This window comes from Bubalus kerabau, chromosome 11, assembly GCF_029407905.1.
Source record: "Bubalus kerabau isolate K-KA32 ecotype Philippines breed swamp buffalo chromosome 11, PCC_UOA_SB_1v2, whole genome shotgun sequence".
Taxonomy (NCBI): domain Eukaryota; kingdom Metazoa; phylum Chordata; class Mammalia; order Artiodactyla; family Bovidae; genus Bubalus; species Bubalus kerabau.
The window spans coordinates 40,502,141-40,528,325 of NC_073634.1; the positions used below are offsets into that span (position 1 = coordinate 40,502,141).

The 26,185-nt window shown below is 37.8% G+C and overlaps 1 protein-coding gene across 4 annotated transcripts in view; it reads right to left on the minus strand.

The window, feature by feature from the left end:
* The window catches only part of RTN4 (reticulon 4), a 71,081-nt gene that overhangs the window by 1,304 nt on the left and 43,592 nt on the right, over nucleotides 1-26,185 (minus strand). For all 4 annotated transcript variants that reach the window (XM_055540114.1, XM_055540117.1, XM_055540116.1 and 1 more), the window contains 5 exons: nucleotides 14,145-14,352; nucleotides 10,762-10,900; nucleotides 996-1,065; nucleotides 324-370; nucleotides 74-132 (listed from right to left, as the gene is read on the minus strand). In XM_055540114.1, the coding sequence (XP_055396089.1) occupies nucleotides 74-132; nucleotides 324-370; nucleotides 996-1,065; nucleotides 10,762-10,900; nucleotides 14,145-14,352 (523 nt within the window). The remainder of the gene's footprint in view (nucleotides 1-73; nucleotides 133-323; nucleotides 371-995; nucleotides 1,066-10,761; nucleotides 10,901-14,144; nucleotides 14,353-26,185) is intronic.

Genomic DNA, 26,185 nt, shown 5'->3' on the forward strand with positions numbered 1-26,185 from the left:
AATACTGCACTGTTGTCCAAGTCCAGTACACCTAGCCTGAGTGTAAAACAAAGTGCAGATTTTAAATACTTACTTAGCCATAGCATCTTTAACATTCTTATTTGCAAGTCCTAGATAATGATCTATTTGCGCCTGAAAGAGATAAAGAATTTATTAGAAAATTACCATTGCTAACAAATCTTAGAACTGTGTTCCAACATATTAAAGGCTTAAGAAACTGCCACATTTCTCGTTTTTCATAAGGTTTTGGAAACTGGCACTGACATTTCTAAGTTCCACATAAGAGAATGAGGTTTGTATTCCGAAATCTGCAGTTAAATTACCTGATGCCGTTCATAAATAACAGGAACACTGAAGAGTGAAATCAGAGCTGAAAAAGGAAATACACAAGCTTTAAAGTAGATTGCAGTGTTTGTTCCCTAAATCATACCACAGTTATCAAACGGGCAGCACTCTTTTAAGATAGCCAGGAATGTTCCTACTACAGGGAGACACAGCTGCTGGTGGGCAGAGCAATGAATTAACCAAGGGAGCCAGGAGCCACTCCTGGCTTCACATTACCGACTTTATAAAATATAAGCATCCCTAGTTAGTCAGACATACGACTGCACATCAAATAAGGCCACTCTTGATCTGGTTTATCACTGTTGGAGTAGTCTTCAGGAAGTAAAGTGGCATTTCCATAAATAATGTAAGTATTAGCAATTTATTTAAGAAGATCACAACCTCTAATGTATATCCCTCTATTTTTCCTACAATATAAGAATATTTTCCACTAAAACATCTTAAAGTTCGTTGCACACCATTGTTTTTGGGGAGGGGGGGGGAGGTGGGTGGTGGTGGGCTGTGCTGTGCAGTATGCAGGATCTTGGTTCCCACACCAGGGATCAAACCCATGGCCTCTGCAGTGGAAATATGGAGTCTTAACTACTAGTCTGCCAGGAAGTCCCCAATCTTTTTAAAAATGTTTCATTCTGTTGGTTTTGTAGACTTACCCAAAATTAGTAGTGTCAGACCATTGAACAAGGCACCAACATAGGTAAATACCCACATCAACACTGCAAACTGTAAGAGAATAACAGCCAATTAAAGACAAAATTCAAGTCAAGTTTTAAAATTAAACCTTTAAATAAATACATCCCATGTAAATGCCAAACTACTATAGGCATACTCCCTGGAGATTTGGTAAAAACAATATGGATATTTCACTAAGCTGCCAGGCTCAATTCAGGAATTTCAGAATCTAATTAAAACAGTTAATAGATATGATTCATTTTCCTCTGAAGTACAGTAATAGTTGATTCTGTTTCCCCTAAAATCAGAAAGCATAACAAAGGTCACCACCTTGCCCCTCCAGCTCTACTACAGTATTCAACTTCTAAAATGGGAAGACTGGAAAGCTATCGTGAGAATTAACTATTGAAAATGACTTTAAAGTACCAACAAGTGATTCAAGATTTATTTACATGAGCTGAATGACTCAGACATATATCTGAATAAGCAATAATGGTGCAAGGAGACTATGTCTCAAGTACCCAAAATATCAGCTCTAGCATTTTATTAAGGATCAGAAGGACTTTCTCCCCAGTAATAAATGTTTTAACAGCCAATGAGGACTCCTCAAACTTTTAAACCTAATAAAAAAATTGACCATTATTATTCTTTTAGCCACTGCCGCCTTTATTTAGCAAACACTAACCCAGTTCTTACTATTGAGGTATTAGTACCACACACAGTTTTAAGTGCTTTACAAATACAAGCTCATGTCCCCTCCTGCAATTTCATGAGGTAGGCGCTGCTGTCATTACCACAGCGGATGAAGACGCTAAGGAAAAAACAGAGGTTTAGGAACTTGCCAGAACTGAGGCTATACTGTCATATTTCACTGTGCCTACAAAGAGCAACACTTTGGTTACCCCTATAATTGAATTTAATGTTCAAGTGAGCAAATATCAAGCATTCTTAACAGCTTCCAATTGCAAATCAAAAATTAAATGCTGTCCTGGTCTTTGCAACTTCTATGGAACCTCTGGTAGAAGGGTTTGAAGCGTTGACTCCAGTTAGCAAGCCCTTTCCCTCTCACATAGTTTTACAGACTCCTATTGCAAAAGCTAAATATAACTTCTGCACTTGAGCAAGTTTACCATAGAGCAACAGAGTTATTTTCATCCATCACCATCCACCAAGTCGAAAAGAGAAGGGTCGCCCTACATTTTAGAAGAAACTGCTTTAGCAATAAAGATACCCTTACCATGACAAAATTCAGAAACTAACACACAAGCTAAAAATAAGTCCTAATTTGGTCATAAAGTCACTGACAAGGCTGCACTCTAAATCCATGAAAAAAGAGAAGCCCAAGTCTTCACACCAAGGTGATGCAGGGGGTTCAGATGTCACTAGATCTGCCTCTTGCAGGACACTTTCTAAAAGGCAGATGATCCAGGCGCAGAGAGGAATGGAGGGAGGCTTCAGACCTCTGTGGGGGCAGGCTGGTGACACAAATGCACGAGGGAGTCTCGGCGACCACGGCAGACATGCGCCTTTTACCTCTCAAGAAGCACCTGCGCTCCAGGCCAGTGCCGCAGGTTTCCTCATTTTAGGAGAGAGACCCAGAAATTCACATTTTTATGTGCTATCACAGAATTTGCCAATGTTGCAGCTAAGTCTGGAGAAAATTTAACACTTCAGGGCCCAAAACAAAAATACTGGCTAAGGGTTTCCAGAGAGGACTCCATCAGAAGAGAAAGAACTTAAGAGCTAACATCAAGCAACTGCACAATTACTGAAGCTTATTAGGTAATAACAGCAACTAACAAATTTCTCAGTTAACTTCATCATAACCCCAAAAGTTAAATACTGTTATTATCCCCATAAAAGAAAAAAACAAGATACAGAAAGATGAGAGCAAGTTGCCAAACCAGAGGTGACAGTAACTGCAGGTTCATCTGACTCCAGAATCTCCGCTCTGCTATACAGTAAAGCCACTTACAGAGGACATGTGGCCAAGTTGCTTTAGTAATGTCGGACTCGGTGCAACCCTACGGATGTAGCCCGCCAGGCTCCTCTGTCCATGGGATTCTCCAGGCAAGAATACTGGAGTGGGTTGCCATGCCCTCCTCCATTTATTAATGGTTATGAATGTACATGCTGTTATAAAGAAGCAGGGGAATGTCCAATGAATGCTTTAAACCTACAAATTCTATGCTATTCCATGGCAAACACTTGGCAACACCGCAGCCAATGCATACTAACAGAGGAAGTCAAAGGCTCATGTCTCTTTAGGCAGTAATGAGACAGGAGGAAAGCGGGGGCCCAGCACAGTGAAGGTCTAGTAATACTGGAAGAGAGCAAAGGCCACGTCTTGTCTTTTGTCTGGGGGTATAGGAATTCAATTCAAGTGTGTATCACATGTATACCTCACTGAAAAGCTCTGTAGATTTTATTTGATGTCTCTATGGGGTGGGGAGGCATTTTTAAGGAAAATGGGGGGAGGATGCATGACAATTTCAGAAATTACTTTGGCAATTCACATTTTCAAACTTTTTCTGCAGTTTTAAACACTGAAAATCATTTGACTTTTGCTCTCTTCAGCCTCATTCATTACTAATCACATTTTCACAAGCTCATTTCCTGTCTAAATTTTCTGCAAGCCAAAGGAACCAGAAAGGAAACTGTCAAAATGTGTATGTTAATAAATGCCTAAGAGCCTGAGGGCTATATTTAATGTTCTTTTGGGTCAGCTATTTCTGGAATTCAGGCCTTTTTCCTCACTTTCAGATTTCAGACGGAATTCTGGAACATTATGGTTACCTGATGTTCAGACAAATATAGCTAGACATTTAACTACAATTTTAAAATATATTTTCCCCAAAAGTCATATAGATCTACTTTCATAAAGAATCCAGTGTTTATCCCACAAAGTTATGTGACAGAAAAATAAGAACCTCTGCCTAAAACACCTGGTCTTAGTATCTGGTAAGAACAGAAATGGTATGGACCTAACAGAAGCAGAAGGTATTAAGAGGTGGCAAGAATTCACAGAACTATACAAAAAAGACCTTAATGACCCAGATAACCATGATGGTGTGATCACTCACCTAGAGCCAGACATCCTGGAATATGAAGTCAAGTGGGCCTAAGGAAGCATCATTACAAACAAAGCTAGTGGAGGTGATGGAATTCCAGCTGAGCTATTTCAAATCCTGAAAGATGATGCTGTGAAAGTGTTACATTCAATATGCGAGCAAATTTGGAAAACAGCAGTGGCCACAGGACTGGAAAAGGTCTGTTTTCATTCCAATCCCAAAGAAAGACAACACCAAAGAATGCTCAAACTACCGCACAATTGCACTCATCTCACAAGCTAGCAAAGTAATGCCCAAAATTCTCCAAGCGAGGCCTCAACAGTAAGTGAACTGAGAACTTCCAGATGTTCAAACTGGATTTAGAAAGGGCAGAGGAACCAGAGATCAAATTGCCAACATCCGTTGGCTCACAGAAAAAGCAAGAGAATTCCAGAAAAACATCTGCTTCATCAACTACGGCTAAAGCCTTGATCTGTGTGGATCACAACAAACTGGAAAATTCTTGAAAAGATGGGAATACCAGACCACCTGACCTGCCTCCTGAGAAATCTGTATGCAGGTCAAGAAGCAACAATGAGAAATGGACATGGAACAACAGACTGATTCCAAATTGGGAAAGGAGTACATCAAGGCTGTACACTGTCACTCTGTTTATTTAACTTATATGCAGAGTACATCATGTGAAATGCTGGGCTGGAAGAAGCACAAGTTGGAATCAAGATTGCCAGGAGAAATATCAATAACCTCAGATATGCAGATGACACCACCCTTATGGCAGAAAGTGAAGAACTAAAAAGCCTCTTGATGAAAGTGAAAGAGGAGAGTGAAAAAGCTGGCTTAAAACTCAACATTCAAATAACTAAGATCATGGCATCTGGCCCCAACATTTCATGGCAAAAAACATGGGAAACAATGGAAACAGTGAGAGACTTTATTTTCTTGGGCTCCAACATCACTGCAGATGGTGACTGCAGCCATGAAATTAAAAGATGCTTACTCCTTGGAAGAAAAGTTATGATCAACCTGCTGCTGCTACGGCTAAGTCGCTTCAGTCAGAGTCTGTGCGACCCCACAGACGGCAGCCTACCAGGCTCCGCCATCCCTGGGATTCTCTAGGCAAGAACACTGGAGTGGGTTGCCATTTCCTTCTCCAATGCATGAAAGTGAAAGGTGAAAGTGAAGTCGCTCAGTCGTATCTGACTCTTCACGACCCCATGGACTGCAGCCTACCAGGCTCCTCCCATCCATGGGATTTTTCCAGGCAAGAGTACTGGAGTGGGGTGCCACTGCCTTCTCCTAGACAGCATATTAAAAAGCAGAGATGTTACTTTGCGGACAAAGGTCCATCTAGTCAAAGCTATGGCTTTTCCAGTAGTCGTATGGATGTGAGAGTTGAACTATAAAGAAAACTGAGTGCCAAAGAATTGATGCTTTTGAACTGTGGTGTTGGAGAAGACTCTTGAGAGTCCCTTAGACAGCAAGGAAATCAAACCAATCAACCCTAGAGAAAATCAGTCCTGAATATTCATTGGAAGGACTGATGCTAAAGCTCCAATACTTTAGCCACCTGATGATGCAAAGACCTGACTCATTTGAAAAGACCCTGATGCTCGGAAAGATTGAAGGCAGGAGGAGAAGGGGATGATGGGATGAGATGGTTGGATGGCATCACTGACTCAATGGACATGAGTTTGAACAAGCTCTGGGAGCTGGTGATGGACAGGGAAGCCTGGTGTGCTCAGTCCATGGAGTCACAACGAGTTGGACACAACTGAGCAACTGAACTGAATTGAAAGCACTAGACTTTTTCTTGGGATTTGAGGTTTCAAAAGGCAGAACCCCCTAGTAAAGCTGAGCCCAGTAGAGACCTTCACATGCTTTTCTAATGAAGAAGGTGGGAAGAAAACTATAGCCCAGGGTTACATACAGCTTAAACCACAACTTTTAAAACCAGTGACTCCCCAAGCAGTGTCCTTAGAAAAATTAAATCACAATTTCAGGGAATGGGACTCCCACCTCTTCCCCCTCCCAAGTATCATTAAATTGTGTAGCTTCCAGTGATTGCAATGTGCAGCCAAGACTGAGAACCATTGTTTTAAAATAAGAGCCCCCATCTAAAAGACCCCTTACACAGAAGGTCAGTCACAGAACAGAATTAAACCATAACCAGGTGGTTTAAATTTGTTCAACCATCTTATACTACTGTTCTGGTAGTCATGGGTGTTATTTAAACAAGGTTGACAAATTTCACTAGGTTAAAGAAAGTTATCCAGCCTCTTTTGGACTTCTCAGAAACTAATAAGGTAATACACACTAGGCTCTCCAAGAAAAGGACACATACACAGCTTTCACAGCTTACTTTTACTAGAACCCTCCTCCTTTACCTCCTTTTCCATTAATTCTCTTCCCCTTACCTTATGTCTGGCATTCAATGTAACAAACCCACTTTACAACAAATCCTGAGGATTGATCAAAACATTTGCCTGTGGTAAAATTTTATACTAATGTTTGAAATAAATGCTGCATTATGGAATTAGAAATATTTTGTCAATGATTTTGCCCATAATATTTGACTAGAATTAGTCTTCTGGAAAATGGACTGTTTCTCAATCTAGGGACACCTGAAATCTTTTCTAAGATTTAGAAGCCTGCAGTTAACTGCAAGGGAAGAAAACAAATGCAACAATTACAGCTGACCTCTGAGCACAGGAGTCTGAACTACACAGGTCCACCTGTCAGCACAGTTTTTTCAGCAGTAAACACTACAGGATCCTCAGTTGTTTGAACCTGTGAATATGGAGCCAGGGGTACCAGAGGAACCGCAGACACAGAGGGGCCTTGGATAAGCTCCTTATCCAAGGGGCTGTGGAGAGCCAGCCATGAACTGCGCACAGACTGTCGACTCTGTGTGTGTGTGGGGCGGGGGTCAGTGCTCCCAATCCCCACACTGGTCAAGGGTCAACTGTACACAAGGATTTAAAAGGAGAAATCTGCAGCATGTGTCTTATTTTTATTTGTCCAGGTCAACCACCAAAAGGGAGATCTAGATGAGGCACACTGATAACCACCGTCTCATGTCAAGTCTTTTCCAACAGGCCTGATGAACCCTGGGGTTTGGTTATTTCTTCAGAATAACCTATAGAATAGCCAGGCCCCCTCACACACTTCCAAAAATATGATAGTAAGAAAGGAGAAGAAAAATTTCACATGCTAAGAATAATGACTCTAAATTTTGTAATTTCTGAGGAAGAAGGTTTCAAATAGAAGTAGTGGTAATTATGACCCAGAGTCTAGAAATGTAGATTATATAAATTTGAGGGCATGAAACATTTACAAAGATAGTGACTTATAGAGAAACTTCTTTCAAATTTTAGAAAGCTATTATTTTAAATAAGCCACAGAGCTTGATACAATGTCTATTTTCTAAATGAAAAACAAAATTATAAATGAGACTAATTCATTCTATATTTTCTTAAAATTAATGTGGTGTCCATTTTCCTAGTTATGAACAATATAAAATAAAAGTAATCCAAATGAAAAGCTGGTTCTTATAAATTTTTTAAAAACTCTGTTATTTAACAAGATAAATTCATTTGGAAACTGCAGAGACTGGGGCTATTTATTAGCAAACTTTCCAAATTTAAAACCTGAATAAAAGGAAATACAATCAATTTAACAGAGCAAATTGATTTTTCCTTTAAACTGAAGAAGAGAAAGAAAAAAAAGATCTGAAAAAACATTTTTGCTCGCTTTAGGGAGGAAGAATATGATTCTCCCACCAACTGCTGTGCTAAAAGGCAAAGGGTAAATGAGTCAGAAGGAAAATAATCTTTTTAAAAATGCTCTCTATATGAATAAAAACTATGGAGGTGAGAGTGGCAAACACTCAAGGAACTTCCTCTAGAAAAGGAATACTATTAAGTCATTTTAAAGGGAGACAACAGTGCTTTGTTTTCCTCAGCTTTTCTCAGTTAGACATATTAAGCAAGTATCCTGTGTTTCTATAGTTCCCTTATTCAGTGAAAACAAGTGGAATCTATACTACCCATACACAATGATGTAAGAAAAGGTTTAACTGAAGTACTCCATGTACAGCAGAACCACGAAGTTTATCAAGGAAGACCCTCCATGTATATTATCAGAGGGCTTTGTATTGCAAGAATAAGACAGACACCCTGCCTTATTCCTTGCCTCAACAGATTTTGAGACCTAAATGCAAGGATCATTCAGAGTATTAATACAAATGTTATTTTGAGCCCTGAGTGAATCTGCCTCAGCAGAAATCACCAAGCAGCTTTCCTTGAGCTTGCCAAAAAACACTACTTTGGAAAACCATTCAAAGAAGTTTTCTCTTTCCTAATCCTTAAGGAGAAGCAGTAGTAAACTAGGCTCCTAATTCAACTGCTTTTTCCCCCCAATATTAAGAAACAATATTTTTTAAATAAAAGAAAATTTCATAAAATGTAAGTGTTCCAAAAGTAACCTATCTCATTATATGCCACTTCAAATTATTATTACCTTCAAATTAGCAAAATCACTGAAGGCAAGAATTTACCAAGTTCAGATTCTTTCATTTATGTTAGCTTCCTCATTAAGAAAAAACCAAAAAACCCAAGGTAATTTTCAAAGGAAATTTTTAAAATGAGATTTAACAGCAAAAAGAAATTATCTCATTAAAGTATTTATTAATAAAATTTCCTTTTCATCTACTTTCAAATATCTGTGCAAATCAGATTTTAAAGGTTTTCTAAAGTATTTAATCAGTCCTCCTGTAATATTTTCTCACTTCTCTAGCCTTTGCAAATACTTCCACACCTACATAACCGTGTACATACGTACGTACATATAGAACTATGTACTGTGTACTACATACGTACACATAGAACTGTGTACGGAGGACAATACGCTCTGAAAGAATAAGATTTCAACTGATTAAAGACAAGGGGAAACTTGAAGCTCTAGAAAACAATGAATGAGTCATTCCCAGATCAATTTGTTTTGTTTTAAACAGATTTCTTCAAGAATGCCTCTTCTCTCAAGAAAAATGTTAGACGTGCGTAACTGCCTTCATTGTTACACAGTGCAAACATGAGGACTTTTGGTTTATATCTGTTGCAGTTTTTATTAATAAGTATATAAAAAAAAAATGACTCCTCACAATCCAGCTTCATGATGCCTTTGTTCGAAGCCCTCCGCTCCCCACCAACAATTTTTGACTGCCGAATTCAGAGATGGCCCTATGCTGTTTGAACCTCTGTGTCACTACTTAGTGTTTCCTCTCAATTAACTCCTACCCACAAAATGCTTCATTTTAAACTACACTAGTGCATTCCCCTCAAGAATTTTTCAAACATGTTTTACCCCCAGCAGTCAACCTGTTCACTGCAAATACACTTCAATGAATAGAAACTGGTTTCTTCCAGGACCCATGAGTACAAGGTTGAATTTGATTTGCTCCCAAATATTATTTGTTTCCTCTTGATACTAATCAAAGATCCCAATGATATAACCATGATCTCTTTATTTACAGACTGACATCAGATTATTTTAAAGCACTACTACAGAATGGGTCACTAAATGCAAGCACTCTACACAAAAGAGATAATAAATAATAAAATGAAACTCAATTTTTTACCATTAATGTTATTCGTAACTGAGGTTCCAAGTCTTAATAGAGAAGCATACAGCTGAAAATAATGTCCATTACTGGCCTATTAAGGCTAAGATACATGTTAAAAGCATTTTGAGCATGTAAACCTATTCTGACCACTACAGAAATTGTTTTGCCAAATCTAAAGGCCCAATCGTCCTATTGCTATGACATCCTTGGTTCGCACAACAAATTGCAAACTTGTACATATCTCTTGGAAAAGAGAAATTGTGGTAATTACTACCATAGTACATTTCTACCCAGGCAACAAGTCTGTCTTAAATCACAGGCTGCTACTGCTGCTGCTAAGTCGCTTCAGTCGTGTCCGACTCTGTGCAACCCCGTAGACGGCAGCCCACCAGGCTCCCCCATCCCTGGGATTCTCCAGGCAAGAACACTGGAGTGGGTTGCCATTTCCTTCTCCAATGCATGAAAGTGAAAAGTGAAAGTGCAGTCGCTCAGTTATGTGACCAATTTAGTGCTCATTTAGAATCAGTCTGAACTGTGGCAAGCTTACTTACAAGGTGAGACTAATAGCTGCTATGTAGCAAGATCCAAAAACTAAATTCCAAAGATTACCAACTGATGATTAGTTGAAGTGTTTCAGAATATTAACACTTTTCAAGAAAACATTCAAAAAAAGTGTAGGAATATGAAATAGCTTATATGTATATATGAATTACACACAAGCTAAGAAATTAAGTGCCAGACTCTGAAAGTCAAACCAGATGAAATAATATTTGGCATTAAATCTACTAGATAATCTTTATTCTTACAGCCAAAATTCTCATTTTTAATCTTTATGACTTCCAAAACTTAAGAATTTATAACATTTTCCTTTAAAAAGCAATTGCCTTTCCTCCATCTTAAATATTTTATTTGATTCTGAATTTCAGAACAGAAGTTTACAGTAATGATTTCATTACATCTTTATCATTTACTTTAATATAGAAAACAGAGTTTTACTCTCTTAACTCTGATGTTAAATTCTGGGTATGTCAAAAAATGGAAAGCAAATAAACTTACCTTCAGAGAATCAACTAAATCATCAACTAAGAAGAGGCGTCTGAGTTCTTTTATTGTGCAGTTAACATGACCAAGAGCAGAATTACTGTACTTCTGAACCAACTCCTCAGATATAGCAACTTCAGATTCCAAATATGCCCTAGAAAAGAAGACACACCTTAACTGTCACTGACTGGAATGGTTTTTTGCGAATGTCAATCAATTGGCAAGTAGATATCCATAAAGGAGCACATTAATAAAATATTTTACTACAGAAGTGTACTCCTTCCAAATTAATAAGCACAATGTAAAAACTCACCAAGCATGGGGTGTTTGATTGATAAGGCAGGTATAGAAAACAAGCATGCTTTGAAATCAGACCTATCTGAGCTTGAATGTTAAGCTCTGCCACTTACCTGGCTGTGTAACTTTAGAAGTTATTTAGTCATCCCTTTAAATCAGTTTCCTCATTTATACAACAGAGATTATCTTGAGATTTCAATGAGTAAAGTGCTTATTAACACAATCAAGGACAAAGAAGCACTCAATTAATGTAGTTATTATTGTGGATTTGGTTTTTTCAGGTGGACAAAATGTTATCAAGTTTTCCTAACAAAGATCCTATTCATTTCCAAATAACTACACTCTCTTTGCCTAATCTTTAGGGGAAAGAAAATGAAAGTGAAGTTGATCAGTTGGGTCTGACTCTTTGGGACCCCATGGACTGTGTAGCCTACCAGGTTCCTCCGTCCATGGGATTTTCCAGGCAAGAATACTGGAATGAAAACACCAATAAATCAAGCCCCGGACTGTTCAATCAGGTGCTCCAATCTATAGTGAAATAGCTGGAATTGTCAAATTTAAGAAGACAACTGTAATGGGGACAAATAGTCAAGTCAGCAGGAATTGTTTCATTATTGTTTCAAATATCTTGGAGCAATCAGAAGTGCTCTTCTCTCTTATCTGTTGGAAGCAGCTCCTTATCCAGTCCCTCTCAAAAACTCCCCATGTCTGTGGACACTAGTTACACTGGGAATTACAGTCCTCTCTAGTAATTCCTTGTCTCCTAGCTCTACTCCTGCAATATGCCCAAATATATCTCCTTGTTTTTATTCACTATACCATCACTATAATTTAAGTGGATTTATTTGGATTCCTTTTTTTTTTTTTTTTGAGCTATACTAGATAGTGCTATTCAGGCTTAACTCAGGAATCAGAAGACCTGATACCACCTAGGTATTTAACCTTGCAAGGGCATGTAACTTCTCTGGGTCATGGTTCCAACTCTGCAAAATTAGAGAAACAGACTTCCTGAATCCATTCAAACTCAAAACATTCTATGATTCTGACTTTCCAACCCTGAATGTTTCCAATCTTCTTTCTCACTGCTCTTCTGTAGTTCAAAATTGAGCTATTCATCAAATGTTCTTCACCTTAACGGGAGGCTTTGTTCCTCATGCTCTCTCCCCATCCACAGCGTCCTCCTCTCACCTCTAGCGAGGGCACACCCAAGTCAGTCAGCACCACCTCAAATCCCACCCATACATGAAAGCCTCTCCGACACCCTACTATGTAACTCAAATAATGCTTTCTTTTGTATTCTTCTTATAGTAATTATCATATCCATCCTGAAATACAGACGTGTGTATACTTGTACATTTTTTTCTACTACAGTATAAACTGTCAAGGACTAGAACATTATCTTTATTAGTACAATGTCTAGCACAGGACAACTAGTATTTCAGTTCAGTCGCTCATTCGTGTCCAACTCTTTGTGATCCCATGGACTGCAGCACGCCAGGCTTCCCAGTCCATCATTATTTATTGGCCAACAAATAGCAAGTTATTATTATCAAGTTAAAAATGGTCACACATTCACACCTAACCCTTAAACCAGCAAAAATTTATTAATGCAGTTTTAAGAAATATAAAAAAGTGGCTGATATGACTTTAGCTGTATTCTGTTTCTCTGTACCACTGCTTTTGTTCCTGCTGAAGACAAGACGTCTGCCCAGCAGGCCCAAAGGCATGCACCGGAAGATATTTACATTCATTCACCCGGCATTTCTGTGCTATTACTGCAATGGCAGCACAGCTGCCCCTCTTTCCCAAAGCCCACAGGTATTACATATCAATATATGATATTCACTTTACTAATGTGACTGGAGAACTTGGAAAACTGTCCAAAAGGCGGTTAAATTGGCATGTTAGCTGAATTTATTACTATCAAAGACCTTTGAGCTAATGATAATGTTTCATTAGTTTCTTTTAAAAGTCTTCGTTAAATCAAACAATATGTAAAATTTATAGATAATTTAGAATTGTTGGCCTGACAATATTTTTATATATTTCAGTGTAACTAATTAAAAATCATACTCCTTTACGACTTGTGGCATGATATAACTGCTGTTTTGAAACTGCAATTTTGTATTACTGAATTCACTGTTTCCTCTGTAAAATGTAGTAATGTCTAGTCTCATAGAGTCTCATGAAAACTGGGAACCTGAAATTAGGACAACAGGGGTGCTAAGTAATAGAAACTGGTAAGTCTGAGATAAAAGGCTCATTGAAAAATATGAAAATTTAGTGGCTGTCAGGGGCCAGGTGGGGAGCTGCTATAGGGACAAAATATCTTTTGAGTATAACGAAAATATCTGGAATGAGATGGTGATGGTTGTACAATTCCATGAATATATGAAAAACCACTGAATTCTACGGTATGTGAATTATCTCAATTTTTAAAGGAGGGGATGAGGGTGGGGAAAGTGCTGAGTATGAAGTGAGATCAGAAGATCCAAGTTGAGGTGTGTCCACCCCATTAGCAACCAGAGATATAATGCTAGTGTACTTGTCAAAATAAGGTAAGGAGATGATAATTTACAGACAAGAAAATGGTGAAATAAAGGATAATACCAAAGTAATGCCTCAGGAAAGGAGGAGAAGAAACTAGATAGAGTAGGAAAGAATGGTAAGAAAAGACATAGACATAGTGAGGAAGCACAATGGAAAAGCATAATATCAGCATAAAAAGTAATCAATAAAGAAAATATAACTCTCGCCAATCCCAAACATGTTAAAAAGATATAGCTTCCTTAAAAGTAAAATTAGGTAACCAACACCTACTTCTAATAAGTAAATATTACTAACATGTAGTGGAGTTAGGCTACAGCTAATGATACATAAACCCAGGCTTTTCCATCAGGAGCCTATGAAATGACCATTAGGAAATCTCAAAAACAGATGCTTCTGGTATAGCTTTTTAGCAAAAATCTGCAATTATCTTTTAGCAGTTAAAAAAAAAAAAAGCACGCCTGTAACTCTACAAATAGCAGAAATTAGTCTGAGTCAATACTGAGACTGTTTGTAGTGCTGCCAACGTGTGCCTTGTTTTCCAGACATCTCACCTGAATGGGTGGCCTTCATCAGATTTCTGGATAGCCTGGATCACACCCTTATATATCCTAAAGCTGATAGTCACAGACAGCAGGGCCAAGGCAATGTAGGCCGTTACACTCACAATGCTGAATACTGTCAGCGAGAGCAGCAGGAACAAGCTGGCACCAAACACCACTCCAGTCTTCTTAATGTCTCTCCAGTAGAGGAGGTCAACAACTAAAGATGTAAAAAGAAGAGATCTGAAATTAGAACATTACCTTACCCATTTTTATTTACCTACAAAAGTAAAATGGCCTTAAGTGTGTGTGTGTGTGTGTGTGTGTATATATATATATATATTCAAATAATAGAAAAAATATCTTAACACAGAAAAACTACTAACTCAAAACATGCTAAGAAATTAAAACTTTACTAAAAACTAAACAAGTGAGTTTCACGTCTCTGCTTTTAAGAGATCTCTGAGAAATTTCACAAAACTGTGACCTAACCTGGCTATCACTGAAACAAACATTTCCTACAAAGCTAGTAACAGAGGGAAATAGCCTTTACACTACCCAGAAAGCTATTTTCCTCTAGGAGCAGGTAAATGCAATGCCATAAAACTTTAGGTGTCAAAGAAAAAAACATGTTACACTATTATATAATGTTTATTAATAGTAAGGAGTCGGACAAAGCCTAACCTAGCAAGTCTGCTCTTGGCCCATGGTCACAGGCCACCGTGGGGATCGAATAACCAGGGGCCTGTGGTCTCAGGATCAGGTTATGTACAACCCAAGGAGAACATAATTATGTACAACCCTCCTCTGCAGGAGGCCCAAGAGCTCTTGAACTCACAGGCCAAACATAGTTCATCCCTTTCTGGAATGTGGACAGTTGGGATCGGGGAGCATTCTTATAGTAAAATAAATATGGATACACTCAAGTACACTTTTAAATAGTTAATTTTTAAGATGAAGGAGGCAATAAAGAAAAATCACATCTAGGGGCTACTTCAGTCTTGATCCCCAGGTCCTCTAATGTGTTTGAACTTCCTTTAGTGTTAAGGGTACTTTTGTGGGAAAATTTATGTATATGAACTACAAAATGTTAGATATTATTATGAAGCCCTAAATTCCTATTAGTAAATGAGTACTGATTAAGATATTTTAAATGCCCATAAGTGTGCTGCACATACCAGGGGTTCAACATTTATTATGTTTAAGGAACATTTATTCCACCCTCCTAAATATGATCTGATTTGAATGCTATTAATTTAACATCCTATATATGATTTACAGCTTTGTTTTCAAACTCTGATTTCAACTATTTATTAAAGTTTCTCTATTTCGAGTTTCCTCAACTCTGCCTAAAACACCCATATCAGTTTTGTTCTATTCAACTAGTTTCTACTACTATGCCAATATACTAGCACAACTGTGACTTGATCAGAACTTGAAATAGTGCATCTGCACCATGAATAACAAACACTAAATAACAGCAATGCCAATAGCTTTCTGACATTCAGCACTCACTCACTGAGCTGATACTGTTAAAAAACAAAAACAACTCAACCTAGTAGAATGAATTTAAAGACCTGAAAATGGGGCCATGGATTTTTCTTTAAGCCCTGTCCAACTCTAAAACACTGTAATTCTAGAAAGATAAGACACATAAAAACAGTATCAGTAAATTTTAAAACAAATACCATACCACTGTGAGAATTTAGAAAAGGAAAAAGACTGGAGGAAATTTTAAAAGACTTTGTGAAAGAGGCAGATATCAAGCTGAGTCTTGAAGAATGGGTAGGCATCTAGAAAACCTACAGGGACAGGGCTCACTGTAAGTCTCTGCTAGCAACAATCCTAATAACCAGTGCAGTTTTCTTTCTTTCAGCAAGAGGGAAGGGAAAGCAGTAACAAAGTTGGCCTTTGGTAACATTCTTTCCTGGAGGCGCCCCCTGTGCCCCACAACAGCAGCTTATCTAAGACAGACACAACAGGAGCTTACACAGACAAAGCCCTGAAGACTCCTGAGTTGAACCACCTAGACTCAAACACTGATTCCATAACATACTAGTTATGTGACTTCAGGTAAGTCATTAAATCACTCTACACTTCACCTTCTTCCTCTATAGAATATATATACAAATAGGAATGATTTTACTGAGATCATTACTGATTTTACTGAGATGCTGTAAGGATTAAGTGAGATAATGAATTAACAAAATTCTTCATTAGTAAGATAATGAATAGAATACATTTAATATAGTATACAGCATAAAATAAGTATTTCTTAATAAATGTCAAAGCTGTTATTTTTGTTATTAGTATAAATGCCACCATAATCATTATCACCTTCTTATTCAGGTTTTTAAATAATAAATACACAGAGAAAAAGAAAATGTCAACCTAGTGCCTTCCAGATGGCACTAGTGGTAAAGAACCCGCCCGCCAATGTAGGAGATGTAAGAGACTTGGGTTCCACCCCTGGATTGGGAGATCCCCTGGAGGAGGGCACAGCAATTCACTCTAGTATTCTTGCCTGGAGAATCCCATGGACAGAGGAGCCTAGTGGGCTATGGTCCATAGGACTGAAAAGAGTTGGACATGACCAAAGCAACTTAGCACACATTGCTGTGTTATATCACAAACATGTCACTTTATAAATCACCAGAAAAGGATTTTAAAACATACTTAAGTTTTCATCATTACAGGGCAAATACAAGTTGATAACCTAAATGAATGAGCAAGTAAACACCCCAAATCTATTTTTATATTAAAAAAAAAAAACCTCTTCCTTTGTAAAAATGTCTGATCCTCAACATGCTCCAGAACATTTATTAACCCTCAAATCAACTATTGTTGATAAAAGATAAATGCAGATATCCTATTTCTTACCATTAGACTTAGAGGTATATACAACATATATTAACGTCAAATCAAGTTACATAATTAAACAAGAGTTACTGTCCAAACAGTTTCAATGACTAGATAAGAATTATTTATTAGTAGTCTCTGATTGCTGTATAGATGGCTGTGGTGGAAAGAAGTACCAGGAACAAGGACTCAAGAAACCCACACCCTGGTACCCACATCCTCAGCATTGTATAACTCTGGATGAGGCTCTACTTTCTGTAGACTCACAGAAACAAACAGGATTCACAGTTAGTACAAAGATACACATCAATCCTGCATTCAAATTCCCAGTGTGTCCAAATTAGTCCGATTTTATGTTCTATTGTTTGCGTGAGATAAAAATTTTAAATATCTGCTTTCTTTTTTGATCTAGATTTACCAGGGGGTGAGAAGCTTAAATATTTTTATTTATATCAGTTTTTTGAAATGAACATTCCTTTTGGTCAAACATTATTAAGATTTAGGAAAACAAATTCACATTCCTATAATTTTTCAAGCCATTATAAACTATGCCATTATGACAACAGTATGAGAGGAGCTAAAAAAAGAAAAAGACTGAAAAGCTACATACTTTTTACACCTAAGAAATGTCTCCCACGTTGCCAATCTACATTCTCCACATAGCCCTTTATTTCCTGAGTCAGCATTTACTGGGCACTTAGATCAAATACTGTCTATAGACATTATCTCTTTCAATTAAAACTCTAAGAGGCAGGCTTTTAGACAAGAAAAGCGAGACCCAGATCATTTAATAAGTGGTGAACATGAATTTTTAACATAGGCTTCCACGGATAAAACTCACCCTCTTCATGCATGATGCCAAATTAAAGGCTCAGACTTTTATTAAAAATGTGTTAACTATGAAGTCTGAATGGAGAAGGCAATGGCACCCCACTCCAGTACTCTTGCCTGGAAAATCCATGGACAGTGGAGCCTGGTGGGCTGCAGTCCATGGGGTCGCTAAGAGTCAGACACAACTGAGCGACTTCACTTTCTCTTTTGACTTTCATGCATTGGAGAAGGAAATGGCAACCCACTCCAGTGTTCTTGCCTGGAGAATCCCAGGGACGGGGGAGGCTGGTGGGCTTCCGTCTATGGGGTCGCACAGAGTCGGACACAACTGAAGCGACTTAGCAGCAGTAGCAGCAGCATGAAGTCTGAAAGGCTATCAAGTTAACAGTTTTTATCTCTGGGTTGAACTGTTATGAACTTAATTTGCTTCATTCCCTTTTATGCCACCTGAAATTGTCCCTTTTTGAGGGAAGCATGAATTACTACTATATTTACCAAAAATACACCCTTTCTATTCCTGTTTGATACCACTAGAGAATCTTATAACAAATGTGGTTCTCCCAGTAGGCTTTCCTACTGGGAAGAAAATACCCTCCCTGATACCTTAATATTAATATTTACATACAGCTCATAGTTAAAATTCTGGTGCTTTGGGCTGAATCAAGCCAATTTCCTCTAAGCTAATGATATGAGAAGTCATGTATATGATCCAGTGATATTCAGTGACTGCTGCTAATGTAAACCTAACTGCATCCAAGTACAGTAAACTATAACCTACTGCTTCCTTTCTACCTATCAAATGGTTCCTAAAAATGAGGTCTTTTCAAGAAATGGAAGAGCTCTGAAGATCTTGTCTGCAAGTCTATATATACTGTGTGAAAATATGCAAATAGCTATATAAGAGCTCTCAAAGCAGATTTGATGAGAGTCATGTGGAAATAAGTCCCAGAGATGCCCTGGTGATGAGGAGGAACAAAGGGCAGAAGAGTCAAGAGAGACACGACAACTAGGTACTGATAGGCAAACATAAGACAAAAGCAGTATACCCTACAGGAAGGTCTGAGAAGCAATCCGCATGGTCATCATGGTCATTGTGCCAAGTATAGAAGGGTTTCAATCTTTTTTTGTAAAGGAATTTAACAGATTGTTAATGAAGCTGCAAGGATTAAAAAAATACAGTTTCTAGCAAAGAGGGGTACAATTTTAATTGATATTCACCAATATTTCTAGTTTCACAGATTCCTTAAATTGGTTTTAATGAAAAAACTTTGAAAGATAAAGTTTATCCAGTATTGGTGATTCTCAATGGAGGGAGTCATAAAATTTTTTCAAAATCCTTTCCTTCTTGAGAAATATATTCAAATACTATTGCTTCTAATATCCATCAAGAAATGTATGCACTATATCCATTAGTTAATTTAGATGTTTGTTCAACCCTGACACCAAAATCAGGCAGACACATCACAAGAAAACTACAGACCAAGATTCCTTATGAATACAGATATAGTAATCCTCAACAAGGTACGAGCAATCTGAATCTAGCAACACATTAAAAGGGTTACATACCATGGCCAAGTGGTATTTATCACAGGAATACAAGGCTGATTTCAACATAGGAAAACCCATCAATAATACATCATATTAAAAGAATTAAGGACAAAACCCCACATGATCACAACAAAGAAGCATATGACAACATCCAAGACCCTTTTCATTAGAAAAATACAAACTAACAATAGGAATGGAAGGAATGTCCTCAAGCTGATAAAGGTTATCTACAAAAAACCCACAACTAACATCATACTTAATGGTGAAAGACTGAAAGCATTTCCCCTAAGGCCAAGAACTAGGGTAGGATATTCCTCTTTCAACTTATATTCAACACTGTCCTGGAGATATGGAGGTAGGGCAGTCAAGAAAAAGAAATAAAAGGTATCCAGACAGTAAAGGAAGAAATTCAACGATCTCTATTTGCAAATAAGACAATGTTACAGGTGGAAAATCCTAAGGAATCCACCAAAAAAGCAACAAACTAATAAACAAGTCCAGAAAGGTTGTAGGATATATATATATACACACACATATATATATTGATCAATATACAAAAAATCAATTGTATTTCTATACTAGCAGTGAATGATCTGAAAATGGATTAAGAAAAGAATTCCATTTACAATAGCATCAAAAAGTTTAAACAGAGCAAAAGACTTAGAAACTGAAACTACAAGTGTTGAAAGAAATTAAAGACAAAAACATAGAAAGACAGCCCATGTTTACAGATTAAAAGGCATTATTATAAAAATGGTATTATGCCTCCAATTGATCTATAGAGCAATCTCTAGCAAAATCCTAGCTGCCTTTTAGAAAAAACTGACAAGCCAACTATAGAATTCCTATGGAAATGCAAGAGATCCAGAATAGCCAGAATAATTTTGAAAAACAAGAGAGTTGGAGCTTTCCTTTTTCAAAGCTTCCAACAAAGCTACAGTAATCAGTTTGGTAGCTGCATAAGGATGGACAGATAGATAGATTATGGAATAAAATTAAAAGTCCAGAAATAAACCCTTACATTATGGTCAAGTGATTTTTGACAAGGATGCAAAGACATTCAATGGGGGAAAGAACAGTTTTTTCAACAAGTGGCACTAGGACAACTGGACATTTAACTTCAAAGAGACTGAGGCTGGACCCATACCTTACACCATATACAACTTAAAACGGATTAAAGACCTGAAGAGTTTAAAGTACAAAACTTAGAAGAAAAAAATAAGTATAAATCTTCATGATTTTGGATTAGGCAATGTTTCCTTATAGCAGAAACAGTTTAAAAAAAGTAATAAATTGACCTCAATAAATTAAAAACTTCTGTGCTTTAGAGGACATTATCAAAGTGAATATTCAACCACAGAATAGGAGAAAGTATTTACAAATTAAACATCTGATACAAGACTTGAATTCAGAATATATTTAAGAAACTCTTACAACTCAACAATAGAAAGACAAATCAGCTGAAAATTGGCAAAGGATTTGAATATAAATTTCTGCAAAGAATATGGCCAGTAAGCAATGTAAAGGTGTCATTAATCATTAGAGAAATGCAAACCAAAACCACAACCAGATATCACTTCAGACACACTAGGCTGGCTAAAATAAAAAAGGCAGATGACAAATGTTGGCAAGAAGTAAAAGACTGGAATCCTCTTACATTGCTGATGGGAATATAAAATTCAGCAATGGTGAAAAACTGGCAATCCCTCAAAAAGTTGAACAGAGAGTTACCATATGACCCAGCAATTCCACTCCTAGGAATTTCCATTCAAAAGACTAGAAAAATCTATGTATACAACGTTCACAGCAGCATTACTCATAGTAACCCAAAGAGGAAACAATCCAAATATCCGTCAACTGATGAATGGCCAGTACTTTGGCCACCTCATGCGAAGAGTTGACTCACTGGAAAAGACTCTGATGCTGGGAGGGATTGAGGGCAGGAGGAAAAGGGGACGAAAGAGGATGAGATGGCTGGATGGCATCACTGACTCGACAGACATGGGTCTGAGTGAACTCTGGGAGTTGGTGATGGACAGGGAGGCCTGGAGTGCTGCGATTCATGGGGTCGCAACGAGTCGGACACGACTGAGCGACTGAACTGAACTGATAAATGGATAAACAAAATATTCATATGACAGAATATTATTCAGCCATAAAAAGGAATGAAGTACTGATAACATGCAACAACATGGATGAGTCTTGAAAATATTACGCTAAGCTAAAGAAGCCAAACACAAAAGGTTACACAGTTGTACGGTTCTGTTTACATCAAGTGTCTTGAATAGGCAATTCTATAGAAGCAGAAAGCAGATTTGTGGTTGCCAAGAACTGGGAGTAGAGACTGGGAATGACTGATGATGGGTTTAAGATTTTTTTGAGGGTGGGGATGAAAATGTTTTGAAATTAAATAATGGTGATGGCTGCACAATTCTGGAAATACACTAAAAATCAATGTTGTATATTTAATTAAAAAATTAAAAACAAACAAAAAACCCTTCAGTAAATATTACTGATTGATTAGAATGAAAGCATACTTATGCCAGTTTAAAGCATGCGGTAATTCTAATTGTTGAAAAAATGTTTCTATGCTTTGGATTTAACATTTGTTTATTTAAACTATCAGATATCTACACTTTTAAGTAAAAAACAGTGATGCTTTCAGGTAACTTATAAAACAGTAAATACTGTCTTACAGGCTTTTCTCTCCTTACTAGAACCTGAAAGACTGCTAAATGCCTTTAATCTTTATATTACCTGCTTCATTAATATTTCCTGCACTGTCTGAATAATGGCCAGATTAACAAGTTTCTATTCCTAAGAATAATTAAAGAGTTTAATATTTTCAGACTAAAGGACATCTTTAAATATGAACTACAAGGTCTCTAAAATGTTAATTTTGGATTCATCTGTAATCACTTCAGTACTGCTGTTTATGCAGGAAGAGTTTAATGGCCTCTATATTCTTGAGAAACCAAAATTAAGACAAAGGGCTTGTACAAGGAAAAGTTTACCCTTTCATGCTTCCTGAAGTCCCTTCTGTATTGCAGAATGGAGTGTTAATCATGCAAGGCAACCTAAACTTTATTCTTAAATAAAATGTTCATGAAATTCCTTTTAAAAATCTGAAATTAATCTAACAGTGCTTTTTCCTTTTGTAACAGTGGAGAATGCTTATGGATTACCAAATATTAATAATTTTGATCAATTTAAACAAAATTTTTGTCATTTAGAAAAAGGTGCTTTATTCCCTGCAGTGCTTCCCCATTTTTGTTTTCCAAATAAAACTGTGAAAAATCTTTGATTGTGCTTTGTGCAGTGCACAGAGTAGTACAGCATCATTATCAAATCAAAATTTTAATTTAAAATAATTCCCCATACACTACAGTCTTTTATTCAAATGAAATAACTTCTGGCCCAAGGAAGACTAGGAAGAGTTTGCGTACATGTGGTAACCATAAATTGTCGACTGTCATAGCTAAAAATAGTGCCAGCCTGACAAGCAGGAGTCATCCAATTACATTTTGCCCCTAATCAAATTCTTACTGAAGCTCTTCCTTGAATAGCCTGAAATCAAGTTTCAATTCTTAAATCTTTTATCTGGGTAGGAAAAAACACTTAACTAGGTGCTCCTAAAAACACTGAGAACAAGCAACAGCTAGTGGTAAAATGCCTACTTTCTAAGCAAAAGCAAATATTAAGTACTCTTTAATAAAGTAAGGTGAAGAATGAGAAAGGAAGAAAGGCAGTTAAAAAGGAAATTAATAAATATAAACAAATAAATGTTTAACTATTAGAATGATCTCCAAGCCAGGCTTCAGGAATATGTGAACTGTGAACTTCTAGATGTTCAAGCTGGCTTTAGAAAAGGCAGAGGAACCACAGATCAAATTGCCAACATCCACTGGATCATCGAGAAAGCAAGAGAGTTCCAGAAAAAACATCTATTTCTGCTTTATTGACTATGCCAAAGCCTTTGACTGTGTGGATCACAATAAACTGTAGAAAATTCTGAAAGAGATGGGAATACCAGACCACCTGACCTGCCTCTTGAGAAACCTATATGCAGGTCAGGAAGCAACAGTTAGAACTGGACATGGAACAACAGACTGGTTCCAAATAGGAAAAGGAGTACGTCAAGGCTGTATATTATCACCCTGCTTATTTAACTTATATGCAGAATACATCATGAGAAACGCTGGGCTGGAAGAAGCACAAGCTGGAATCAAGATTACCAGGAGAAATATCAATAACCTCAGATATGCAGATGACACCACCCTCATGGCAGAAAGTGAAGAGGAACTAAAAAGCCTCGTGATGAAAGTGAAAGAGGAGAGTGAAAAAGTTGCCTTAAAGCTCAACATTCAGAAAACAAAGATCATGGCATGCGGTCCCATCACTTCATGGGAAATAGATGGGGAAACAGTGTCCGACTTTATTTTGGGGGCTCCAAAATCACTGCAGATGGTGACTGCAGCCATGAAATTAAAAGACACTTACTCCTTGGAAGGAAAGTTATGACCAACCTAGATAGTATATTCAAAAGCAGAGACATTACTTTGCCAACAAAGGTCCATCTAGTCAAGGCTATGGTTTTTCCAGTGGTCACATATGAATGTGAGAGTTGGACTGTGAAGAAAGCTGAATGCTGAAGAATTGATGCTTTTGAATTGTGGTGTTGGAGAAGACTCTTGAGAGTCCCTTGGACTGCAAGGAGATCCAACCAGTCCATTCTAAAGGAGATCAGTCCTGGGTGTTTTTTGGAAGGACTGATGCTGAAGCTGAAACTCCAGTACTTTGGCCATCTCATGCAAAGAGTTGACTCATTGGAAAAGACCCTGATGCTGGGAGGGACCAGGGGCAGGAGGAGAAGGGGACAACAGAGGATGAGATGGCTGGATGGCATCACTGAGTCGATGGACGTGAGTCTGAGTGAACTCCCGGAGTTGGTGATGGACAGGGAGGCCTGGTGTGCTGTGATTCATGGGGTCGCAAAGAGTCAGACAGGACTGAGCGACTGAACTGATTAGAATGATATTAAATTTTTAGTTTATTTTTCACAATCATAGTCTTCACACTATTACATACTTATGTTATTTATTAGAAATCACAAGCCTTAAATAAAATTTTCCCAATTGCCAGGAAAAATGACTAGAATTCAGAGTTAATCATTTATTACCACATAGTAAGTTTCTATCTCCATATAATAAGCAGTACTCTTGCCTGGAGAATCCTATGGACAGAGGAGCCTGGTGGACTACAGTCCAGGGGTCGCAAAGAGTCGGACATGACTGAGCGACTAACACACACACACACACAATAAGCATTCATTTGGCTAATAAGCGACAGGTGAAGGTACACAAAAAGATCTGTGCAGAGTGGTAGTTTAACCTTTGAGCAAAGACAGTAAGAGAAGCTTGAGTCCTATTTCTTCCACCTATTTACCATCAGTATGACCCTGGTTAGATCACTTAACCTAGTTTCCCCATGTATAAAACTGGAAAAATGATAGCCACCTAACAAGTTAGTTGAAAATGAAATGGGATTTCACACGTGAAAATGCTTGATGAACTAAATACTAAATAAACGTAATGTCTGAAGAGATACAGTCAAGTAGCTCAATCAAATATTAAATACAATGCTTTAATGCTCAACTAAGCTCTGATTTTTTTAAAAGGTGAGTTCAACTTTCTTTGAAAGAAAGCACTGCTAACTTGGTTTCAGTTAGGAAGTTTCATGTTGAAGGGTACTTAGGATTGCTACAAAGTATCTCAACAAAATACTTGGCAAACCAGCCTCCCTCTTGGCCATCTCTCCTCATCCTACAGCTTGAGTTTCTAAAAGACATTAATTTCAGACAGGTCCTTGTGTCTTTCATCACTAAATCTTCCCTGTCTTACTCCTGACAACTTTACAGTGTGTTGTCCATCTAAGGAAGAAACATTTTACATAAAATTAGTATAAATTCTATATTTGCCCTTTCCGTAGTAATTTAGTAATCCCCTATTCTGAGCAAGGAACTGTGCAACTATTTTTGTATACATTATCACTGATCACAACACCTCTATAAAGTGCTTATTACCTGCATTTTATACATAAAGAAAGTGAGGCTTAGAAGTATTAATATTATTAAATTGTGCAGGGTTACCAACTGAAATTCAGGTCCAACCATGAATGTCTCACTCCTTCCATCATACCACATTTTGTATTTAAAGGAATTTATCTAACCCCACATCCAAGGTCAGGGGTGGCAGCCGAGGGGAGCTACCCCACGTCCAAGGTAGGGAGCAGCGGCTGCGCTTTGCTGGAGCAGTTGTGAAGAGATACCCCACGTCCAAGGTAAGAGAAACCCAAGTAAGACAGTAGGTGCTGAGAGAGGGATCAGACAGACTGAAACCACAATCACAGACAACTAGCCAATCTGATCACATGGACCACAGACTTGTCTAACTCAGTGAAACTAAGCCATGCCGCACGGGGCTACCCAAGACAGATGAGTCATGGTGGAGAGGTCTGACAAAATGTGTTCCACTGGAGAAGGGAATGGCAAACCACTTCAGGATTCTTGCCTAGAGAACCCCATGAACAGTGTGAAAAGGCAAAAAGATAGGACACTGAAAGATAAACTCCCCAGGTCGGTAGGTGCCCACTATGCTACTGGAGATCAGTGGAGAAATAACTCCAGAAAGAAGAGGATGAGATGGTTGGATAGCATCACCGACTCAATGGAGATGGGTTTGGGTAGACTCTGGGAGTTGGTGATGGACAGGGAGGCCTGGAGTGCTGCAATTCATGGGGTCACAAAGAGTTGGACA